The 20381-nt window shown below is 36.8% G+C and overlaps 1 protein-coding gene across 11 annotated transcripts in view; it reads left to right on the top strand.

The window, feature by feature from the left end:
* The window catches only part of GRID1 (glutamate ionotropic receptor delta type subunit 1), a 554391-nt gene that overhangs the window by 466931 nt on the left and 67079 nt on the right, over window positions 1-20381 (top strand). For all 11 annotated transcript variants that reach the window (XM_088059607.1, XM_088059605.1, XM_088059608.1 and 8 more), the window contains one exon: window positions 765-884. In XM_088059607.1, coding sequence (XP_087915733.1) covers window positions 765-884 — 120 coding nt within the window. The remainder of the gene's footprint in view (window positions 1-764; window positions 885-20381) is intronic.

Genomic DNA, 20381 nt, shown 5'->3' with positions numbered 1-20381 from the left:
CTATACTAACTTTTGAAATTGTTTAGAAAAAAAACCCCTGTTCCCAAATATATACTGATGAAATAATTTTCCTCTAATAAAATGATGCAATTTGATAATTCTGACAAGTCCTAATTATACCATGCTTTGTTGATAAATTAATTCGAACTTTTGTGTCACTTCAAGCTTCTTTGATACAAAGCCAGAATCAAACTGTGATAGTTTCACAGAGATGCAATTTTATCTTTCCTTCATGCCTCTCTTGGGAGAACAGCAGGCATACCCTCTGTTTTGGGCTAGGAGTTCATGCCTTAGTGCTCAAGCTGAGAGCTGAGCCCACTGCTCTCAGTTACGCTGGGAGGGCTGCTGTCTCACAGTCCACTGAGACACTTCTCTTTTTCTTTGGGGTCTGTTTCTGTGGACAGTAATGACCTGATGGCTCATAAACACTGTGTGTGTTACTGCTACAGTAATTTTATCAAAAAAAAATTTAAAACAGAAGTCTATTGTCTAGTGCTGGGTTTGAGCTACTGAAAAACATGCAATGGCCACATTTAAGTTCACTGTAAACACTGTGTGTGTTACTGCTACAGTAATTTTATCAAAAAAAATTTAAAACAGAAGTCTATTGTCTAGTGCTGGGTTTGAGCTAATGAAAAACATGCAATGGCCACATTTAAGTTCACTGTAAACATGATTAAAGCATATTTGGCACACATTTTATGCAGAGTGTTTATGAAGGCAAATATCTTCTGTTCTGAAATTTCTCAAACTTATATCCTTAGGGCCACATAACTGGGCTAACTGGTGTTATGGAGTTCAGAGAAGATGGAGCCAACCCCTATGTCCAATTTGAAATACTGGGCACCAGCTACAGTGAAACATTCGGCAAAGATGTGCGGAGGGTAAAGATATGCTGCTTCCTTCTCTTTTTTGTTTTCCTCTAAATAATATACATCCTGCCTCACAGGAGAAAATGTTATTCTTCAAGAATGAATTAGTGCTATGCTGCAGAAGACATTTACTCTATGAGAAATATTTTCTAATTTATTACACACTTAAATCTTGAAAACCAGTTTTATATTGGTAGGCAGGAATCCTGCAAGTTATTTTTCCTGTGCAGTAACAATGTAATGCCATAAGCATCCTATGAATATAATAGTGAAGACTGCACAATTTAGCTTATGTGTTTTATTATTAATTAAGATAGGGTTGCTATAATATAAATATGAAAGATACAACACAATTGACACGTCTTACTAAGGAAGGTAGCCAAGTATATAAATTACGTAAACACGCTGGGATGTTTTAAGTATAGCTGCTGCAAGAATTTGAGATAAATAAAGAAAAAATTCTAGAGAAGATAATTTCCACAGCGAAAGGTGCTCTGCCATGAAAAGTAAAGATTGACCTGTCAGTGGTAGCTGGTGGAACAAGGACTGCCAAGGATTAGAAGGCAGTTAAAGTGGTTCCATGGGATTATAAACATAAATTGTCTTTTCTGCAAAGGATACCTTGAACACAGGCAGAGGGGCTCTGATTGGAACCCATGCTGTAAATAGTTTCTAAACTGCTCTGATGGCTGAAATACAGACATTACCATGGTATGATCAATGGGTCCTACATTAAAAAGAGCTGACCAATGAGGATTTCACAAATAATTAAAATATATTTGATTTGTTATTTTCATTTGGCCATTGGTTTCTGTGATTTGCTTTGATTTGTCTGAATTGCAGAAGTGGAAAAACAAGCAAAAAACTTGTGTTTACATAATCATCTTTATCAGCTAAACATGAGATTCTTTCAGAGTCTAATTTGGCACAAGGATTTTGGTCATGGAGCCAAAGTTGTGCAATATCTATTAGAAATTCAGCAGAAGGGAGACAAGTATTTGAAATGCATAAAGTTCCAGGAGATATAATTGAAAGTTTTCGGTTGCCAAAAATATGCCTCTGAACACTTCACTTTGGCTCTTATATTGTGGTGACCAGAAGAGGTTATTTCTCAATCCACTTCCATTTCTAGAAGATTGAAAATGAGGAAGTCTTACATTTCAAACACTATGTGAATTAGAAAAGATTATTTTATTGTCTTAATTTTGGAAAAGTGTTGCCTATTTAATAAAACAAGCTTGGCTTAGGAGGTGTAGGAATCAATCCTGTTTCTCAGGCATATGCTTCTCTCTTTATGCACAAGTATTCAAAACAGAAATATCTGGTGCCATGCGAGATACTGTGGACTACCCCACTGTTTCCAGCTGGCAGTCCAGAAAAGCCTGTGTCCTGTCAGTGCTGTGTTATCCCTAGCACATGGATGCCATGGGGCATTAAAGTTTGATCCCATTTTACAGAATTCCCAAGTGACTTTGCTTAAGTCATAATTACCTTCCAGTAAAATTGGCATGAACATCACAGAGCACGGGTTTGAGCTTTACAGGCAAACTGGGATGTGTGAATATACATTATTAATGTGTATTTCAAATATGGTGCCACAGATACAAATGCTCTACTTTGGTATGTGCAGACATTGACCAAATTGACACCTAATCCAAAGGTGTGAGGTGGAGATAACTAAAATATCACTCAAAAGCGACCACAAGGCAAAGAAATTGGTAAAATGATTAAATGGGAAAATTACTAAAATGGCTGACCTGGTATACAACTGATTACTTTTGATCCCTAGTGTGCTACTTTGAGGTTGTGCTGCTAGGTGGTTAATATAGGAAGGCTTTATATATAGGAAGGAACACTCTTTGGGTGTTAAATGTGGAACACTATACCATTTCCAAGAATTGAAAGGGAGTATAATTCTAAATGGGTAAAAAGCTAATGGCTGTGGAATACTGCTCTGAGCTAAAATGAAGTTCTGGAAATTATCCTTTCAGTGTAATATATATAGAGAGTAAAAAGTCAGCAATATGCTACAGAAGTTCAGAGAAGAACTTGGAAGAGATGATTCCTCTTAGAGCAAAATTACCATGGAACTACTGGAATTCAATTATTTAGCCAGACTTTTTATTATTGCAGCAAAAATATGTTACAGCTTAGAAGTACTTTTAAAGGCTCAAAAAGTCATGCTTGTTTTATTTATATTACTTGAGTGAAAGACCAGCTCTGATGTACTGTCAGTTGTTTCAATTTCAGCCTTTGGTCAGGTTTAGCTGTAGAGGTACGTATTTTGGGTAGAAAACAGAGAATTCTTTCTGCATGGTTTTATTTATGTATGGAGATCGTCTGTAATTATTTATCCCTGTCCAGACTCTACAAGAAATCTTTGCACTTAGGATCAGTGACAGGATAGGGCAAAAGACTGTAATGTTGAGTGTTGAACCTTAGAGGGTATCCAGTCAAAAGCTTTAAATTGGACTTTTAACTCTCCTCATCCCTTACAAAGTTTCTTGGGGATCATTTCCACCAGAACATTTCCTGGGAGGAAAGTAATCCAAGTCAGTAACTCAAATCTGCAGGAACTTTCAGAGCTATTTTGCAGAGGCATCTTGACTCTCCAATTTTCCTGAGATCTGGTCTTTCTGTAGACCATTTTTCCTTTCACTAGCTGTGATTTAGTTATGATTGCACCTAAATATATGTATTTCATGCTCAGTGTAGCTTCTTTATTCCACAAGTCACTTTGTCTTGTCCTTTCTAACTCAAGTCTAACACCATGTGGATTTGGTAAAGGCTCACAGAGGCTTTTGTGTATTTTGTGTGTTACTGTTTGTTTTTCCTTTTGGTGTGCTTTAGTGAAAGGGAAACTTCAGAAAATGCTCTAATTTCTTTGGTTTAAACATAAAAGAACTGGGTATGTCCCTTAACATATATCATCTTGTTTTACAAAAGGGTCAGGTAATTGCCTTCTATTCACTGTGTACATGTGAAAGTTTAGAAAGCATTGTGTATTCATGCTTAAAATAAAGATTTGTGTGGTGGCTTATTGGGGCATTTGAAAGTTGAAGATTGCTGGAGAAACTGAAGAGGCTTAAATGGTACTACTGCTTGATGATTACCACTATGATTTACATTCCTAGTGTCTATAAATAACTTCAGAAATAGCAATCAGAGTATCTGTACATTAAAAAAGGAAGTGGATGTAAAGTGATAAGGAAACATAATAGATCAAAAAGGAAAAAGCAGAAATAAAGTTGATGTCCTGCTTTCAGATTCCAATGGTCATAGAAGGGGAAAGGAAGGCAGGACTACATTAATTCCCTCCTTAGTGACTATCTATAATATTAACTTTTATTAATGAAAGCCTTGATGGAACTTTCAGAACATCTGGGCTGCTTCATACTTCTTGTGCTCCTGACTTGGGTAGATTTTACACAATATAAGAGCCGGGTGATCCAGCTCTTATGGCAAAACTAAGGGAGTTGAAACACCTGGGTGGCTTTAATAGCAAGTTGCCACATCACTGTGAGCTCTTGAGGTGCAAACCTATTTATTCTTGTTTGACCATGTGTGCAGAGAACTGTAACAGTTAACACACCTTGCAGGGATGTGATTAGGCTAAGTTAGATGATGCCTGTAAGGAGCTTTATGATCATCTTCATCTTTGGCAGGAAGATCTTCTGTAAGTGTGAAATGATGTGGGTATTCAGTTTACTTTATGACAGGAGACATAGTTTTTCTAAAGCAATCTGCATTTCTTTCCCAAGCTGGCTGTAATGAAGGCAGAATTAATGGTTTGCACACATTTTGTATTTCATGAGAAGCATTCTGTTCAAAATGATAATGTTTATGATTGGTTATTCATTTCTGTCAGTTGATTTTTTTTCTTTAATTAGATTTTCTTGAAATATCATCAGCTTTGTAAACAGTTATAGTTGTTTCCTACAGCACTTCTGAGGCAGACTGCAGAAGTCACTGTAAGTAGTTTTTGTGATATGTTTCACAGTTGTTGAAACCACATTTTTGAATTCCGATACCATGGTTTAGTTGGGATTGTTACTTTTAGACAAAATCTCATTATTACCATGATGACAAATCCCATGCTTCTTATTCATTGCAAAAATGAATGGTATTTTTAGACATCTGCAGTATCAAGTGCTTTCACCCCCAATAATATTGCCAAATCCCATCATATGCTGCTAAAAGTTATATTTACACCAAAAGAATTATGTGATTCCTACCATAATTGAGTCAGCTTTACTTACATGGAAAAATACATAACTTAATTGCCTGGGTTTAGATGTAAAACAGATTCCTGCCTCCTGTTTGAGCACGTCATTAACAGACTTTTTTTTTTACACCAAAAACTACTTGGGTGTATGTCGCCCTGAAACCTAAAGCCTTCTGATAAAGTTTTCATAGTTTTAGTTACTTTCCCATGGAAGTTCTATAAACATAAGTTGTTTATCACATTCCTTCTAAGAAACATCTTTTGATGGACATTTCTCATGATCAGTGTGCTTGGGAAGGTGGTAACTTAATTATCTAATCCCTGGTCATTGTCGAGAATCTGTAAATACTGGAGTCAGAGAATAAAGAGAGTTTTTTTGTTCTGACACAGAGTGTTTGTGTGAATCATTTTGTGTCCTTTAGTGACAGGTGTAGTATTTCAGTTTTACCCATTTGGCCCAAGGTATCTTTCAGCATAAATGTGAGCCTGAACTTATGGCTACATTTGATCACTAAAATCCCTCTGTTACTTTGCAAAGGGAATAGTCCTCTCCCTCTTGGTAGACTGCAATTTCCACATATTTACAATTGGTTAAACTTTCTCTTTCTGCTTGAGTTGACTGAGTGTCATGGTGAAATAATTTGGAAAAAGAGCATTGTGATTCATCCTACAACCACATTGTGTCAAACCGAAAAAACAACTGAAGTATTTTACTCAAATTAATGAACCCCCTTAAATTTTTATTTCTTGTTTTCTGTGCATGATGTATGTGAGGAATGAAAGTAAATGCATTCCTTGCATATTCCATAAGTTGAATTATTCATGGTGAAAAATGCATCTTAACATATAGGAAACGGCTATGATCAATTTTTAAATCATAGAAGAAAACTAAAGAAACATAATAACCTTGAGAATTTTGGTTTGTTTTTTCCCTGAAATAAAGTGGGGTCACTGCTTGCCCAAGTTCTGCAAATTGGACTTTTTTTCTAATTGAAATATACTTAATGTTGTGTATGCATTCATTGTAAAATTCTAGCTGAATTATTTCACTGGAGAGTGGGTAAGCAATTTAAAAAAATGTATTTTCTATTAAGAAATTTAAAAAAATGTATTTTCTATTAAGCAATTTAAAAAAATATATTTTCTATTGCAGATATGTGATACATAGTTCTTTAAAAGTTTTTTTTAATTTTAAATTATGTTTTTGGAAAGCACTGCCAATGGGACCTATGCTTGTGCATAAACTCTTACTTGTATTAGCAAACTGTGCTGGTGTCAATACCAAGTAAAAGGGATGTCTTGCAAATTTGAGTTGGAATTTCTCCAAGCATAAGATTGTGCTGGTCTTCCCCTCTGGAAGACTGTTTATATGACATTTTCACAGTGTGAGGGTAGATTTTAAAAAGCAGCCCTATCTGAGGTAAGAGTGGGGCCAGGACAATTAGGGGTGCTGCAGAAGTTTCCACAGCCACATGCACCACTATCTGTATATTTAGAAATTCTGTTTAATTTCTAAGTCAAATATATATTATATCATACCTACCAGGTTATAATGAATAGTGGGTATAACATTCTCCTTTTTTCACACATATGCAGTAGTGCATAAAATTGGGATAATAGGATTGCTAAAATCAGCCTTGTAAAAACAGTTGCATCTTTAATTTTGGAGTTTTCACCAAAGCTCCTGTAATTTATTGATGAATCCTAGGAGGGTATTCAGAGTGAAAGGACAAGAAAAGCCCCTTTCTGTAGCTCAGCTCATGAAGAATCTGTGCCAAAGTGTGGAAACTATGAAAAAAACCCAACTATTTCCATACAGCAGCAGGTCAAGATTTACTGAGCTTAACAAAGAAAAAGGAAAGAAGTCTTTGAAAAAAATACACAAATTCTTTTTACCATTTTAGAAATCCAGAAATGGAGATTATTTACAATTTTCTTTTTCACAGTAACAATCTTGAAAAAAGGCAATAAGCTTACTACTCCAGAAAAGAGGAACAGTCTGTTTTTTTTTTAATTTCCTGCCCTTAGAAATATCTTTGATCCATGATTGCTTAAAATTCACAGCTATTCCAGAACTTTCTGTTGAATGTCAGAATACCTTTTTTTAGTATAATGTGTGTTTAGCAAAACTGCTTTGAAAGAAAACCACAATACTAATACTAATACTAATACTAATACTAATACTAATACTAATACTAATACTAATACTAATTGTCAGATAGAATAGATGTCATCTTTGCTTTTATAAGGACATAAACTAAGGAGCTCTAACATCCCTTCATTTACAGCATGATCTCAGTGTCAGGGACAGTTGCAAGGACTGTATGTTGAGGGAGACCATTCAGTTTCTTCTCCACAGAATTGAAAAATGTATTTAATTCTTCTAATGGTTGCTGTCTTGTATCATTTGATAAACTGCAAATGCATGTAAGCGAAGCATAATTTATGAAGTAATTTATTTCAGTGGTATTATTAAAATCCAGGGTAACTCTTGTGCCTGCCTGTGAATATTGCTCTGATATATTCAATATGTCCAAAAGTGGATCTTTAAATATAGGTAGTTAATCTATTTGGCCATGCTTCCATTGTAGTTATGAAAAATGAAAGAACTTTGTGGTTTCTCTTTAGTCTTATTAAAATAAACAACATAAATAGGAGTTATCTAAGTTTCCCTTTCTATTTGTATTTTTTTTTCTGCCATTTCATGCCAGATTAAATTACTGTGTATGAATAAATATTTTCACATGCAGGTTTTCAAAAGACAGGTTTAATGACAAGATTTCTTTGTGACCAGCCCAAATGTGGGACATGAGGAACCTCTGTCACCAAGCGGCAAGAACTATCTGGCTTGCTTTGACTTGGTTCCTTAATTTCATTATACTTAAAAAAAGAATAATCCTAATTCCTAAATTTGTCTTTTTGGAAAGATACTTTCAAAAGGGCATCAGAGTTCTGACTGAACTTCTTCGTCTTTATTGGCTAATTCATTGCCATTACAGTACTTGGCAGATGCTGCTGTTCCCGTTCCTCACAGCACTGTCTTTAAATTGAGGACTCCTGTTTTCAAACTACACAGGAAACACTGGGTCTTACCTTAAAATAGGTACAATCTATAATCAGTGTGAGCCAAGGAAAGAATTCCAGAATATCCCTGGTCCAGTACCACAATATATCTTGCAGTGGGAGTGAATGAGTTTATGAATTTGGATAAAGTATGCAGATGACACGTAATAAAACTTGGTTTTCATTCTGAGACAACATCATTTTACTGGAATGAATACAGGCTTACATAACAACTAAAATGAAATATTCTTTCTGAACATGCCATAGTATGTCTGTATTTTTAATGAGTGTGATGTTCAAACATCTACTGAACTCACAACAGTATCTTTGTATGAAAAGGTAAATTGTAGGCTCCCACAGACTTTACTGATAAGGCCTGAAGAAATTGAGAATACTGGACTTTGTTGGAAAGCAGATGAAATGAGGAGTAAAGGAAAAACAACAAATAATCCAGACATTCTCTGTTATAGTGAAGGAGTTAAGGAAATATCCTGCTGTACAATATTGACCAAAGCAGCTAGCCAGACACAGGTTCTCTTTTAGGCAAAGAAAGAGCATAAAAATAGTTGAACCTGACACCAGTTATTTGCTTTTACTTTACTTGCTCCCTGAATATGAGCAGAATGAGAAGAAAGAGAGCTTGCTTGGCTATGGCAGTAAATTCCTGTCAATTGGAATACCACCAAAAGGTCCCAAAAGGATGTGCTTTACTTTGGACAACCCTTGCACTTGTTCTCACTGAATCTGAAATTTTTGTGTTGTCTTCTGATTATGCCCTTCCTCCCAACACAACAGGACTTTGGGGAAAAAACTGGGGAGTCAAATTCTTCCTCCTAGATGCTTTTTGTTCTGGGATACTGCGTCAGGGATGAAAGTGGCAGCGGCATTTTGTGCTAGGTGGCTAAGGGACTGGTGATTCCACCAGCCTGTTGAGGGATTTGCTGGTTTCAGCAGGTTGACCACAATATCTCCCTGCACTGTTCATTGTCAAGTCTTACATTTTTCAAGTTTTTTGCATTGGTAGTATTTTGTTACAATACTCTGAGAGAAGTGGGTATGTTTTAAAGTAGGTGAAATAGCAAAATCTAGGGATGGTATCTGGCTGATACCAGTTCTTGGGCATTTCTCTGGGTTGTTTTTCAGTAAGGATTGTTATCTAAATATTCATAAGGTTGGCAAAATTCAAAAATAGGTGAACTTCTACAAAGCATTCTAAAGTTTTCCAAATACTGTTGTTGGCCAGGGAGGTGACTAAAGGTACCGATGCTTTTAGTTCCTGGAGCCTTACCAGAAAATAGTCCTAGACAAGTGCAACAATCAGCAATTGCTTACATGGGAGAGAAGAAGTTAATATTTAGTAACTAGGAGCATAGGTGATGTTTAATTGTATGAGATCATTTCAGTTTGAGTAGTTCTGGCACCATCTATAATTTTCTTAAAGCTTTATGTGCAATTTATTCTGCCATAAGAATTATAATACAGCAAGGCACAAGTTTGCTCTGCAATATTGCTGCCTGAGCTGTAGTGAATCTAAACTGAGTTCATGCTCTCAAGATGCTGTTCAATACCAAACTACAAGGCCACAGTATCTGTTTATATTAAAGTAGCACCTGGAGGTTGTGGTTTTGTTACACAGAGAGATGTCCAGGTAATTAAATGTATATTTATTGTGTAATATGTAAACCATGTGGCTGTGTTCAGAAATCTGCTACTGCTATTTTGCCATTCTGACAGGAAAACACTGTCATAATCTAAGTTTGGAGAACATTCAGTATTGGGACTTCTCCAGGGCATTTGCTAAGATAGGGATGAATGTTTCTCTGGATCAGGTGTAAGGGTAGGTATAGCAAACAGTGCTGCTCATGGCTCAAACTTGCAGAGAAAGCAGCTCCCTTCTGGAGTAGTGTCTGCTTTTTTCTTTCTTTTCTCCCAAATTTTAAAATAATGTGAGTGAAGTATTTCATAGTAGGCTTTCCAGACTTTCTCAGTAATACTACAAGGTATTTACACTAGAGAAACAAATGTTATTACTCCATGGCTTTTGGGTTTTCTTTCTAGGGCAAGAGAAGGCAAAAGAGAACACAAAATATTTTATGAGCATGAGAGGAGTGCACTCAGATTCTTTTGTTATTTTTCATTAACTCTGGTTTCTGAGTGTTCAGTGGAGGACTGTTCCTCAATAGACTCACTCTAAGACCATTCAGCATTCAGGGCTTTCTTCTTTTTTTTGAACACAAATAGGAACATAGTAACCAGTGGAGCAAAAAACACAGATTTGCTGGCTGAGCTGGTTTAAAATGAAAAAAACTAATCTGAATCTAGGGTACAGCCCACATACTCTGCTAGTCTAATGTGGCTCTTACTACAGCACATTTCAGTTCCCTTTTTAATTAAAACAAAATGTCTAGTCTTGTAGAGATCTCAAGAAGAGTCTCTTATATCACAGGCTTGCTCTCTGGGTTTGCTTCTCTTCGTCTCATGCATGCTCCTTTCAGACCTGGCTGATGGTTCTCACTTGTGTGTTGTGTTCTGTGCCCCATAAACTTCTCTCTGTTGAGGACAGAAGCCACCATGCCCCCCATTTTGGCAAGAAATCCAAGGTGACTGTGTGTGCAGACTGGTTCTGCAAGACTGGTACCTTCCTCTGCTGCCTAACCAAAGCTTTTCAATAGAACTCACACATTGTCATACTTGAACTGAGGGATTAAACAGATTCCATCCCTTCTCCAAATATATATCTATTTCCTTCCTTTTTCTGTTTTAAATGACAGATGAATTATTCAAAGATCTATAGCTAACTATGGTTTGATTTATTAGAAAAGTAATGAAAAAAATAAAAATGCCTAGTGTTAAATCTCAGAAGAAGAAAGAGAAAAAAATTCATATATGTTTTCATTCTTTATGTAGTGTGCTTCTGTATATTTTCCCTATGGGTGGTATTACAAAACTTTATTATCAATTCCACTGTGCCAGGTAGGGCTTAACACCATCATAACACTTCATCCATGATGACTCCTGTTGAATCTTTTTAATTATCCACATACCATTCTCCTTTTCTATTTCTTCCACTCCCAAGCTGCAGTGCCAAGCAGTCATTTATTGTAGCCAGTAAAGACCAAATGAGAAATATGGATTGGATGATCTTTTGTGATTATATTCTTTTGTTTTTCAGTGAGGGTCAGATTTCATAAGGAAAGGAGCTCAGATTACATTAGAGGGGCATTTTGCAGAACTAATCAAAATTTTAAGGCATTAAGTAGTTTTGGCTTTAGAACAATTATTGCAATTACGTTAGTTTTTTAGTATAATTTATTATGATTTTTCAAATTTACAAGAGAGAGTTATGACTGTTTGAACAAGCACACTGCAGGCAAAACACAGAATAGCTTGGATTGGAAGGGACCTTTCCTCTTTGTCCTGTCACCCCATATGGGTAAAAAGTCCCTCTTCAGCTTTCTTGTAGCCACCTTTAGGTAGTGGAAGGTGCTGTAAGGTCTCCCTGGAGTCTTCTCCTGTGCAGGCTGGATAACCTCAGCTCTCTCTCACCGTCTTCCTAGGAGAGGTGCTCCAGCCCTCCGATCATCTTCTTGGCCTCCTCTGGACTTGCAGCAGCACGTCCACATCTTAGTTTTAAGTTGGGGACCCCAGAGCTAGATCCTAATATTATCAGGAAACAAATTTTCTTGCTTAAAATATATCAGTTGCCAAGAACAGGTACATCACACACTGTTTCTTCATAATATACAGCACTTCAGAGAGGATCTTCACCTGCCCGCTGCTCCTGCTGCCTGCCAGATTATCTTTGTCTATTCTCACAGATTTTGAGCAAAATATTCTTTAAGAATCTGTGCTCATTTTGCTTGTCTCTCTGTATAGGAGGATTTATGGTAGGTCTTTTGAGTATTGATACTGGATTTTGAAGATAAGCTGCCCTTTTTTTGGCAAAGAAATACGAGGTAGAAGGATTGCCTAGAAGGATGAGAAGAATTGGAGCAGCAAGGATCTCTTCAGCTTCCTTCCCTCCTGTGTCTCCCAACTCAGCCTGCCCACATTAACAATCCCCATTGTTCCACAGCAGTTAGTCAGGCTGCAGCAAAGATTAAATATCCTTTCCTGTAGCTGAATTAACTTTCTAGATGTAGGTGGTATAAAATAGGTACAACAATGTACCTACTGCCTCTCTGGCTTTAATTATTTCAGAAATGCTATTCTGAATTCATAACTGTGGGTATTTCCTGGCTTAAAAGTTTAGGATCAGACTAGCAGCAAGGCTCTGTAGAGCCTGACTTTCTAGTTGAAGAGGGCTGTTTTAATTCTGATTTTGAAACACCACTCTAGGATATCTCCCTTCTGTAGCTCTGGCTTTCTTCAGCAGGTATTTCATGGTCCAATCCGGAAAGACAGTATGTGCATTAATACTGCTCCAGATCAGAGAGCAAAGGAAAGGGATTTTTTTCTCCTCCTTTTCCATTAGAAGTAAACACATTTTAAACCCAAAGCCATTTGTGTACAGCAACAATCCTGCCCCGTTATTGCTTCAAATCCTTCCCTGTTCCCCATGCTTCCTGTCACCAAAAATAAGCATATAATGTCTTCCAGCATCAAAACTGGGTGGCTGTTAGTTTGACCTATCTTAGTTCCAGGATTTCTTTACCTTTTTGTTGGCATCTCAAAATCACAGAATCACAGAATGAGCTGAGTTGGAAGGGACTTAGAAAGATCATGAAGTCCAACTCCTGTCCCTGCACAGGACCAGCCCCAAGATCACTCACACCGTGGGCCTGGGAGCGTTGTCCAAACACTTCTTGGTGCTGTGACCACTGCCTTGGGGAGCCAGTTCAGTCACCCTCTGGGTGAAGAATCTTTTCCTAGTATCCAACCTAAGCCTTCCCCAACACAACTTCGGGCCATACCCTCGGTTGCTGTCACTGTCACTGCAGAGGTCAGCTGGGCAGCAGCACGGTGCTCTGTGGGGAAGTGCACCAGGAGCACAGGCTGTTAATTTGAGCAATCCCAGAAACCTGGGGATGCAGTGATTCATGAGGAAGGGACCTCCAGCTGGCCTGCAACTTAAGCAAGCTGACAAAGTCTGTTGATTCAAATACTGGTTTGATTGACAGCATCTCTGCTGAAATCCACTTCAGGACTAGTTCTGTTGCCTTCCTGATGTATTTGTACTGAAGGATGTCTGGTCTTGGCTGCCTCAGACTTCTTTATGTCACAATGTGCTCGACTGTAAATCCAAATGGTCTCCCTATTTTTGTTGCTATTTTGTAAACCATTTGCATAAACATGCTGGATCTTTAAATTTTGGGCAAGACTATGAAGCTTGCAAACTCTCATAAAGGCATATTGAATCTCTAGATTTCACTGCCTCTTAATTTTCTCTGTGGCATATTAGAATCTGATTTTCGTGTCGGTCGCTTAAAAAATACAAATCAACAAAAAGCAATTCTTCTGGGAGCATTTTGAAGGCTTTATGTGGACACATTTTTAGGATGGAAAAAGCACAGCAGTAAGGGTTCATTATTTTACTTAGGTGTCCTGACTAATGCTGTCAAAAATTCAATGTTGAGAAACAAGACATGCCGAGTGGAAATGCTAGGATATGAGAAAACCAGAAAGAATTTATGGATACTAGTCATCAATAAACCTGACAGACAATATCAGTGCTTCCTTTAGCTGATTACAAACTAGAAATACAGCTATGCTTTCCGGACTGTACATTATATTATAGAACTTAATATTGCTGTGAGGAAGAGTTTTTCTGTATTATCTCTGCACAGGATTTTGCAGACAGTTCTGCAATGTCCCTTGCAGTTCTCTGGGCTGGCCCAGCTGCCTGGCTGGAGCACAGGCAGGGCTCAGCTCTCACCCTTCCCCTCAGCAGAGGATCTGAGCTCACACCAGGGTAACACACCTGGGGCGTTCCTGGTCTGGTTACGGCACAGAGAGAGCAGCCTCACATCTGCTCAGGGAGGGCAGAAAACTGTAAAGCTGGGAATATTTGGGATGCTTCAGTTGCCTTCAGTACAGGAAATTGTTATGTTTCTGTGTCACCCACCTATCAGCTGATGAGGATTTGATAGATATTTTTGGACAATCTCAAAGAAAAAAGGCAACAAGTTGTCTAGTAATTGTTTAGAAAGAAAAATTAGTTTAGAAGGGAAAATTTGGATATAAAGAAAACGGAGGCTAGCTTAGCACATGCAAATATTTATTAAAATCAGATGGCATTTTTTAAAAGAATACAATTTTTTTTATAGGCTTAATAAATAGTTCATCTTCTAGGTCAGCTTTTTTGTTCATTTTCATAAAGCTAAGAAATGTTTTGGCCATCATTTTTATCTATGTGTTTTTCAGTTTCAAGAACTAATTCCATATAGGGAATTTTTCCCTATGTGTATATATACATACATTAGCTTCTTTCATGTAGAGATAACTAAATTTTACCCCAGTTTCACCAATAACAGGCAATAATTCCTTCCCCTGTAACTGGCAGGCAGTGAGTACAACCAGTGCAAGTGGGGGTTCTGTTCTAAGAAAGGCAGTACATGTAAGGTCACCCAGATAAACACACCAAACATACAGCTGTCCTTTAGCTTGTTTTTCTCTACCTGTTGCTGCTCTCTTCAGCCATTCCAGACACCTTGGATTGGCTGTGCATCATTATCAGGCATCTATTTACCTCAGCTGGGAGTTTATTAAACCCAGAGGATTCTATTAATGAATGTGTCTCTGATTCTAATTTTAAGTCTCCTTTATTAAAGCTTACTCTCACTTGGCATTTCTTTTCATTATGTGAGAGAAAAATGCACAAACTTTTTTTTTTCCTTTTAACTTTTCTTTTGCAAAAGCTAAAATATTGAATTCTAGCTAGCTGGACTTTGATGTCTTTCTTCCTACTTCTGCCTTTAGTGTTCATAGAGATATGGTCTCTCTAAAGAGAGAGTTACCTTCATATGAAGACCTCTGTACCTCTGCCCATCTTTATTTTTCCTTAGTGGAAAATGAGGCTGCCTCAGAAATGGGTTTTGAATGTATTTTTAAATTCCCTCTTCCTCCAAATGTGGCGTTGCTTCACTCTGTATAATTTAATAGTTTTTAATAAATATTTTTTCCTATTGTTTTGTAGTAATCTGCTTAAAAGGACACAAACCTGTTAATTTGCAGTGACAGATGATGTGGTCTGCCTGGACATCTCCCAGCTAGATAATTTCCAATTCTCTTAATAGGTGTGTTTGGAAGACGGTGATTTATATTGAATCATGAACTATCTTGAGTTGTAAGGGACCCACTTATATAATCTAAATTATTAACTAAATATAAGGGACCGGGATACAAGTATATAGAAACCACATTATTTACAAAAATTCTTCTAACTACATCAGTAGTATAGGTTTGTTTTTTATGCATGTTTTAAGGGATTTACCTGGACAATATGAGGTGGGGGAGAAAGGACATCTGGGATGAGCAGCTGCCTGGCTTCTTGTGAAAATTAGGTGCTTTTAAGGTGGCCAAAGTCCAGTAATTAAGTGCAAATTGATTTGGATCTGATCACAGTCTGGCTCTGTCCCTTTCCCTTTCCCTAGCTTTTATTTCCTTTAGGTATATAATATTGGCCATAATCTCTTGTTTAACTTTCTTGCTTGTATTACAGTGCAAATTAGCCCATTTGTGCCTAGCTAGTTTTTTCTTAAAGTTTATTCTCAGTTGTGTTGTTTCTCTGAGTTTGAAGCAGATTCATAGCTCTGTTAGTTAATTTGTGATGCAAATTGACTTCTATTGAGGAATGTAAGCTGCTAGTTCCCATCCTCCTGAAAACTCCCTTGACTTTCCCCTTCTCCAACTGTTGTGTACTTTGAAATGATTTACCTGTCATGCCTCAAACTGTTGACATTGTGAAGTAGTTGTTACTTTGCACTGCAAAAATTACTGAATACATGTGCAAAAAAATGGAGAGCCCTTTAGGATGGAAATCTCTATACTACAGTGATTATGCCAACTGACGAAACTCTCAACTGCATGTGGTTCTTTTTTCTTCAAAACAAGAAAAAAATAAAACCATTAAAACTTTCAGATGTGTTATAAACCTCTGATGTTGTTTTTTTGAAAGAAAAATGGTAGACATCTACCTCAATAAGGTTTTAAACAGTCTTTCAACTTCGGCACTTTGTTCGATTATGCCCTCAGGAATCTATTCTTATTATAATTATGACCCAGAGGAAATATTCTTGAACAGTAAGGTTTTTCCATGCTAATAGCACAGTAGATGTAATACTGAATTCATGATTGTTTAAAAAGCTTTCTGCCAGTATAAGGTAGAATGAACCAGCATCTTTGAAACAAGATACTAACTTTGGGTTGAATCAAGAACTGTAATAAAGGCAAAATAAATTCTTGGGAAACATGTTGCAAATTAGTAGTTTGAAGATGAAAAGAGTGAAATTATTAATAAGAGAGTTTCTTTCATTACACAACAATAGGTGCCATTTGTGCTGTTGGGAGATTTGTGGTTAAAATCAAAGGATCTGTGTTCACTCACTGCTGTTCTCTTGTCACCTTTACTTCAATGGCAGTGAAGAGATGTCATGGGCTCAGTTTCATAACCAGAGAATGCAGTGTTTAGTTAATGCTCAGGGTACTTTGATCGATATTATCAACACTACAGTCATAATAACTATTCTGTATTCTAGAATTCATATTGGACAAAGACTGCAGAGCAGTGACACTTCCAAATTTGTGTGTGTGTTTTTTTCTCTATTTTTAATATGGAGAAAAGCACATTAATTTCCTCTTCAGTTTTTCTACATGAGGAAAATAAATGGTAGAATAACCTGTTTACAGACATGAAATTTCCATGAGTTCATTTATCAGGTCAAAGTTAGATGTCTCAGAGACATTCTATTATTTTCATAGAGACTGCAGGCCTAAGTGTTTATCTTCAAACATAATCCAATATGAGCAATCCAATATGGAGTCATTATAGTGACCTCTTCTGGTGTTAAAATCAAGTTTAACATCTCCAAAATCTGGTAATGGAACTGTCTTTCATATCTGGTCTCCACCATAGGGAAAAAGCCCAATGTTTTGGATTTCAGCTGCCCCTGATTTACCTTGTTTGGGATTTCTGTTTTTCAGCTCCGAATCATGTTCAAACCTAGAAGTACATGGAAATATTGATGTGCGGACAAAAACTCTCGAACTAATTAAAGCTAGAAAGTGTATGTTAGGACGCTGGGCACATCCGGGAGAAATCTCTCATGGCATGTGCAAAATCTGTGGGGCTCTTGCCCTTTTTTATCCACAAAAATCTTACATGTTCATAGAACTATTCACTATACACATGCATTCTTTAACTCCGCTTACCGCTTACCCTTGCTTCATATTAAAATGAGCTGAAAGTTCTGAGCTTGGGTAGTCTTTTCTTCTAAATGAGTTGGTGGGTTTTGAAATGGGTCAATGGTCTCTTGATGAAGTCAGGGATGTTTTTCTCATGTTAAACTTTTTACCTTTGTCTTGCTGGCGTGCTTTCTGGTCTCTTGGCCATGGTCCAGACATTCCTGTTCTGGTTCTGGCTGGTTTCTGGGCCCAGGTGCAGCTATGGTTTTTTCATTTTCACAGTGGCTCATCTTTCTTGTCTCTTTCTACAAACACAACTAAGTCAAACAAGCAATATATTGTCTTAGCTATAAGTAGGTCTATCAGGTAATAATTATTTACATAATTTTTACTTCTTTTGATAAATTCTTAATCACAATATATTGCTTTTGTCTTGCTAGCTACATTCTTAGCTTTTAAGTTTTTTTAACCTTTTTATTTAATACCCCTTAATATCCAAATAATTTATTTTTCTGATATTTTTTGCCTTACTAAATAGAAAACTTTTTTTCAAAGTTTTTTTTTTTTTTGTCCTAGTGTGAGACTGGAAACACTTGGAGCTTTCCTTTAGTAGAAATGTGTTTACATTTTTGTTTTTAATTCTGAATTCTTGAATCTATTCAGTTCACTTTTTTCTTTTTCATTGTAATAGAAAAATCAGAAACCCAGTAGTGACAGTACCTAATAGCTGTACATAAATAGTGGAAACAAAATATGGGCTTGCTGGCTTCTTTTCTCAGACTTGATCTGTGTGTCTTAATTTCATGTTGCAGAACACATATTTAATATGAAAATGCAGGAAGTGAAAAGCTGGTGCATTACCTTGGTGGTTTTTGGTATCCTCTTTGAAAATTTTGATTGTTTTATGTATTTTGAGCTACATTTTTTTTTTCTGTGTGTTATATCTGCCCTGAATATCTTGCTTTGTAATACTTGTAAAAGTCAGGTGGTAATACACCATTTATATGTGAGTGTTCAGAATGTCAGAAACAACTTATTTCACTACAGAAATACAACAGAAATTGATGTCCCTGATAAGACTTAATTCTGTCAGGGTTTCGGCCTGACATTTCTCTGTATCCCTCCCAGGTTTTCTTTCCTTGCTTGCCCCCTCTGTGGGCTTCCCTTTAGTGTTTGAGTTTGTCCAGGAGCTCATCCATACAGGCCTGGTGGTGTTTTTACCTGGCTTCCTCTTTTTGGGTGCATCACTCTGAGCCTGAAGGAAGTGATCCTTGGATCCTGACCAGCTTTCCTGAGCCCCTCTTCCCTCCAGGACCTTATCCCATGGCTCTGTACAAAGCAGATCCCTGAAGAGGCCAAACTCTGCTCTCCTCAAATCTGGGGTAGTGACTTTCCTGTGCACCCTTTTCACTGCCCTAACACCAACATTCCAGCATGTCATGGTCGGCCAAGGCTGTCCTGGAGCTTCACATTGCCCACCACCCCCTCCTTGTTGGTGAGAACAAGGTCTCCATAAACTGACTTGGGGAATAAGTAGAGAGAAGTGTGGGGGAAGATACAGAAGTGACTGAAAAGGGGAGAACAGAGCTGGAGAAAATTAAATTTAGAAAAGAGAGGATCAGTGGCAAATAATTGTATTTTTAACCAAAATATAATTTAATCTCAAATACAAATTACAAATAATTGTTTGTAACCATAATTACAGTTAATTGAAGCAGTATCTAAAATACATTAATCTGGAAAAGAAAAAAAAAAGATACCAAACATAGCAGTAATAATTACTGAAATAGACCTTTGATAGACAGGTCTAAAATCAAAGTTTGTCTTATTTATGTAGGTTGCAATAGAATGTTTGTCCCATGTCTGTTATTAGAGATTAGAAGACATTATTGACTGTTCTTTCACAAAAAACCTGATAGCAGCAATCTCCTGCAAGGGGAAGTTGGACTCCTTTAAACGAGATGATTAACCTTGTCATATTTCTGCTGGTGTAGTGGGTAACACTGTCAGACGTTTAGATGCTTCTTCTGTATTTAACATCTTTTAATGAATTGAGGGGAGAATTGAGGAGATAAACATAGAATAGAAAAGAAAAAAGACTACTAATATTCTTATTTTAGTCTTAGTTTTTGGAATGTCTTGAGCAGTATACTGAGCTGGGTAAACATTACATTTAAGACTATATTTGTAAAAATTATTTTTCCTTTCATATAGAAACCTTTGGAAAAGTCTTTAGATTTATAAAGTTAAATGCAATTTTATTTTGTGCTATAGTTCCAAACTGTCCTTTTCCTATAAATGGAATGTCACATTGACAACATTGATTGCGTTAAAACAATTTAAGACTCCTACTGTACTTTAGGAGGTGTAGAGAGATTGGTTTGCAGTTCACTTGTATTAGTGGTAATTTAAGAATGACCAAATGAGGCCAATAAAATGCTTTCAAAAAAAGAAAGCTGTAAATAAGATAATTGTTGTGTAAGACACCAGTTTCACAGAGATTTCACTATGATACTTTGGTAATGTAATCTATGACATGGATGTCCAGACTATTGTAGCAATAATTTAAGAACCAGTTCCTGAAATATTCCTGTTAACAAATACAGAAATTCACGAGAAGCACTTAGCAAAGATATCAGTGGTAAAGAGCGAGCTGGAACCTCAGTTTTTGTACAGTCATGGAAGAGTAGTCAAGTCAAGGGATATTGATCAGACTTTGCCAATTAAGAATCTTGCCTGGAATATTTTCCCTGTAGAATTACAGCTTCTATTCACTCTGAGAACATTGTAATAACAGTTCACCTAACCATATCTAATCTAGCTTTAAATTAGTTTAGGCATTGCTAGTTTTATTTCCACAACACCATGAAATTCATACA

This window comes from Pseudopodoces humilis, chromosome 9, assembly GCF_049639895.1.
Source record: "Pseudopodoces humilis isolate 2021_Gansu_Grassland_sample_001 chromosome 9, ASM4963989v1, whole genome shotgun sequence".
Classification (NCBI taxonomy): domain Eukaryota; kingdom Metazoa; phylum Chordata; class Aves; order Passeriformes; family Paridae; genus Pseudopodoces; species Pseudopodoces humilis.
Note: the sequence above shows the minus strand (reverse complement) of the source record. Positions and strands in the feature narration are given on the sequence as shown.